The sequence below is a fragment of the Octopus bimaculoides genome, chromosome 3 (assembly GCF_001194135.2).
Source record: "Octopus bimaculoides isolate UCB-OBI-ISO-001 chromosome 3, ASM119413v2, whole genome shotgun sequence".
Classification (NCBI taxonomy): domain Eukaryota; kingdom Metazoa; phylum Mollusca; class Cephalopoda; order Octopoda; family Octopodidae; genus Octopus; species Octopus bimaculoides.
In genome coordinates this window covers 143,667,851-143,672,021 of record NC_068983.1, presented here as the reverse complement: position 1 = coordinate 143,672,021, position 4,171 = coordinate 143,667,851, and the positions used below count along the sequence as shown (strand labels likewise).

Genomic DNA, 4,171 nt, shown 5'->3' with positions numbered 1-4,171 from the left:
CGTGGTCGTTTTCGTGCGGGTGACACGTAAAAGCACCCACTACACTCTCTGAGTGGTTGGCGTTAGGAAGGGCATCCAGCTGTAGAAACTCTGCCAAATTAGATTGGAGCCTGGTGTAGCCATCCGGTTGCACCGGTCCTCAGTCAAATCGTCCAATCCATGCTAGCATGGAAAGCGGACGTTTAATGATGATGATGATAATGATGATATATATATATATATGTATATATATCAGGCTGAGTAAAATGTAAGCAATGTTTTGAAACATGAAATTCATCACAATATATTTCAACAATGTGGAAATTTTATTCATCAAAGTAAGTTCCATTACAATCAATACATTTTTGCCAACGAGTTACATCATCATCATCATCGTTTAACATCCGTTTTCCATGCTAGCAATGCTTGGACGGTTTGACTGGGGTCTGGGAAGCCAGGCTCCAGTCTGATCTGGCAGTGTTTCTACAGCTGGATGCCCTTCCTAACGCCAATCACTCTGTGAGTGTAGTGGGTGCTTCTTACGTGCCACCAGCACGGAAGCAAGTCAAGTTGGTGCTGGCACGGGTTGGGAAACAAACCTCTTCATCACACAGCCATGGAATAATTATCATTAATGTGGTTTTCTGTTATATGTTAGTAATGATTATCATTACTTTTATTATTATCATTAACAGGAACTGAGAGTTCATCTTCAAATGGCTTTAAACATTGTGTAATAATGGATGAAGTTGATGGAATGGCCGGTAATGAAGATCGTGGAGGCATTGCGGTAACTACCATTCTTTAAATTTTTCCAAATATGAACATCACTGTTGTTTTTTCCACTCCAAGTCAACTTTAATCAAGCAAATCTATGGTCAAAAACATTCCATTTATGATTACATTGTTTTTGCTTTTATCTATATAAAACCATACTGTTTAATGCATCTTTCTATTTCTTAGATGGCAGGGTGGAATTTGAGGGTGATTTGGCTGTTATTTCTAGCAGATTGAATGGCCATACTCATAACTTACTCATAACTTCTAACAGTGCATAAAACTTGAATAGGGTTGAACTATCTTAAACTCACCTATTCTGCAAAAACTTCAATGTTGTTATAGGACTTACAACCATCACATCAGCAGCACCACTGCTGTTGGCTTGAAATATTTTCTTTTGTTTTTGTTTTATAAAGAAAGGCTGGATAGAAGATGAATTTTCATCTTCATTGTCATATTTCTCTTTTAACTGGCATGGTTTGTTTGATAGTGTTTCATCATTTGTTGCAATCCATTGTCATCTGATATACACAGCAGCAGAGAAAATCACATTTGCTGTTATGTGCAGCATGGAATGGCTGCATCTTATGCTAAGGTGTCTGCCAAGTTTAAGAGCCCCTTTCACTCTGTATTTGTCTTCAAGGTCAAACATAAATACCAGTCAACACTAGGGTAATGTTAACTGTGCAAGATCTTCCTCCTGCCAAAATTTATGGGTTTATACTAAATTATAATTGAATTTACCTATGAAGACCTTAAATACTTCACATCATTTTTCTAAGTTTGGATTGTTCCTGCAACTTTTAAAGATTTTGCTATGAGATTTAAGCTGTCATCAAGAAATAAATAACTTTAAAAAATGAAATCTGTTTCACTATTAATACTGCTTGTAAACAACATATTTCTGGAGATTTTGGAGCATCAATTTACAAATATTCAGTAGATTTGGTTGATGTTTAGGTAATGTTCTAGCATGTCCCTAGACATGATGACTAAAATAATGAACTAAAAGAAGTCATTGATGATGTTGATGTTGTTTAGTACCAGTTGATCTTAATCTAGATCTATGATCAGGTGTTCCACTCCATATTGTTTTCAGGGTTAATGTACCTAGGACTACATTATCCAATGTATCTTTCTTTTCAAAAGTGTGAATTGAAGATTTAGCTACTATTACTAGCAAATCAAGTTAGTTTTCTTCATTGGCTTATGATATTCATTAACTTCAGGTGTGCTCAGATCAAATAAACCTTAATTCCATCTTTTTATTAGACATGGTATATCTTAGGACTAAATTATCCAATGTCCTGTTTCTTTTTTCTCTTAGGTGATAGTGCGATTTGAGGAAGATTTGGCTGTTATTTCTAGTAGTTTGCACAATTATGTAGAGGTACATTCATTTGCATAAAACAGTGATGTTTAACCCTAGGATGTGCCTTATTGGTCAGACTTAAGACCGAAGGTTTTCTACTTATTACTACATCTTTCTTTAGAATAGTTTATCAAAGACTATATTATTCAATGATGTTTTTTTTTTAAGGTGTTAAGTTGTGATTTGAGGGAAATTTGGTTACTGTTTATAGTGAATGATTGATCACGTTGAGAGTTTCTTGCTGTTCATTGTTCAAAAAACTAGGGAAAATATTACTTTGTTCAGAAATAGGTGAAGGTTGGTAACAGGAAGATTATCCAACTGTAGAAATCTGCTTCAACAAGTTTCTTCTGATAAGCATGGAACAGTGGATGTTAAACTGATGATGATGATGATGATGTTCATGAGAGATCAGTAATTATATGGATTACTTTTTTTTTCCCAGGAATTAATCCAATTAGTGAAAACTACCAAAATACCAATTATATGTATATGTAATGATAGACAACACCAGAAAATCCGTTCCCTCGCAAATTACTGTTTTGATTTGAGATTCCAGCGTCCACATATGGCACAAATAAAGGTAAGATAATTGTTTACTTTTTATTTAAATGACTTTCATTGACCCAGGAAGACATGGGACAAGGTGGTGAAGCATGATCTTCAAATGTTGGGTTTCGCAGAGGTAATGACATATGATCAAGACCTTTGGTGATTCACTGTGCTTGAGAAGACGCATCAACCAAATGAAATCGTAATTGTGGCCAGTGCTGGTGACACGTAAACGGCACTGGTGCCAGTGACATGTAAGAGCCACTCACTATGCTCTTGGAGTGGTTGGTTTGAGGAAGGACATCCAACTGTAGAAATCAAACCAAATCAGACTGGAGCCTAGTGCAGCTCTCTGGCTTACCAGTTCCAGTCAAACCGTCAAACCCATGCCAGCATGGAAAATAGATGCTAAATGATAATGATGATGATGATGATGATGTTATATATATATACCACAAAGATGATGGTGAGCGAGATGGAAGGAGAAATGTTAATGAGTAAGGTGGATCCATGTGTATGTGGGAGGAGGGTAATGGCTAATGCGGTGTTGTGTATGAAGTGTGAGAACTGGATTCATGGTAGATGTATGAAAATGAAGAAGGCGACCCAAAGACTGGCCAGAGAGTTTGTTTGTGGAAGATGTGAGAAAGGAGCTGGAGGGCTGGCAGAACCAGTGGAAACACTATGTGACTAGGTGGAAACGGTGAGGTTTTGTTATTTGAGAGATAGGGTGGATGTAGCAACTGTGACTGAGTGAAGTTCAGGGAATGTGGGGTGTTGTTATACGGGAAAAGGTTCTCATTGAAGATGAAAGGAAGGGTCATAGGAGTTGCGTGAGAGCTGCAATGCTGTATGGGAGTGAAACATGGTGTCTGAGGGAGAGAGAGGTGGCAATTTTGAGAAGGATTAAGAGAGCATGGTGAGAGAAATGGGTGGAGTGAAGTTGTTTGATAAGGGGAGGACTGAGGATTTGATGGGGATGCTGGGGTTGGAGGAATCAGTGGAACGGTTTGCAAGGCCGAATGGAGTGCGGTGGTATGGGCATGTGTTGAGGAGCATTTTTTGAGGGGACAGGTGGAGGAGGAGATTGGGAGGGTTGGCTTGAGAAGGAAGGATGCCCAAACAGGGCGAGATGGTGTGAGGGCGGTTGCTATGGCATTGAGGTAGATCCGGCCACCCCAGTTAACGGGGGTGGCCAGATCTACTGGATGATGACAATGACAAAGTAAGACACAAATGAGTGTGAAGTTAAGTTTTTACATTACTGACTACACGGTTTTAGTTGATTCTTATGACAGCCATTGCATTCATGTTTCTAAGTAAAATGCCTGGCTCTGCTCATTTCCATTTGATTGACTGACAATAGCTAAGTTCCACTCTTATTTTAAGGTGGAATAGTTTATAATAGGAAAAATGTCTAGCTGAAAAAAATAAATTGATTACTTGGAAAGCATCTTTTCAAATACAGCAAGCATGGAAAATGCTGTT

General features: G+C 38.1%; 1 protein-coding gene across 2 annotated transcripts in view; it reads left to right on the top strand.

Moving 5' to 3' along the window:
• LOC106878293 (replication factor C subunit 1) overlaps window positions 1-4,171 on the top strand; it is a 49,147-nt gene that overhangs the window by 30,225 nt on the left and 14,751 nt on the right. For both annotated transcript variants that reach the window (XM_052966605.1, XM_014927477.2), the window contains exons 16-17: window positions 675-769; window positions 2,577-2,714. In XM_052966605.1, the coding sequence (XP_052822565.1) occupies window positions 675-769; window positions 2,577-2,714 (233 nt within the window). The remainder of the gene's footprint in view (window positions 1-674; window positions 770-2,576; window positions 2,715-4,171) is intronic.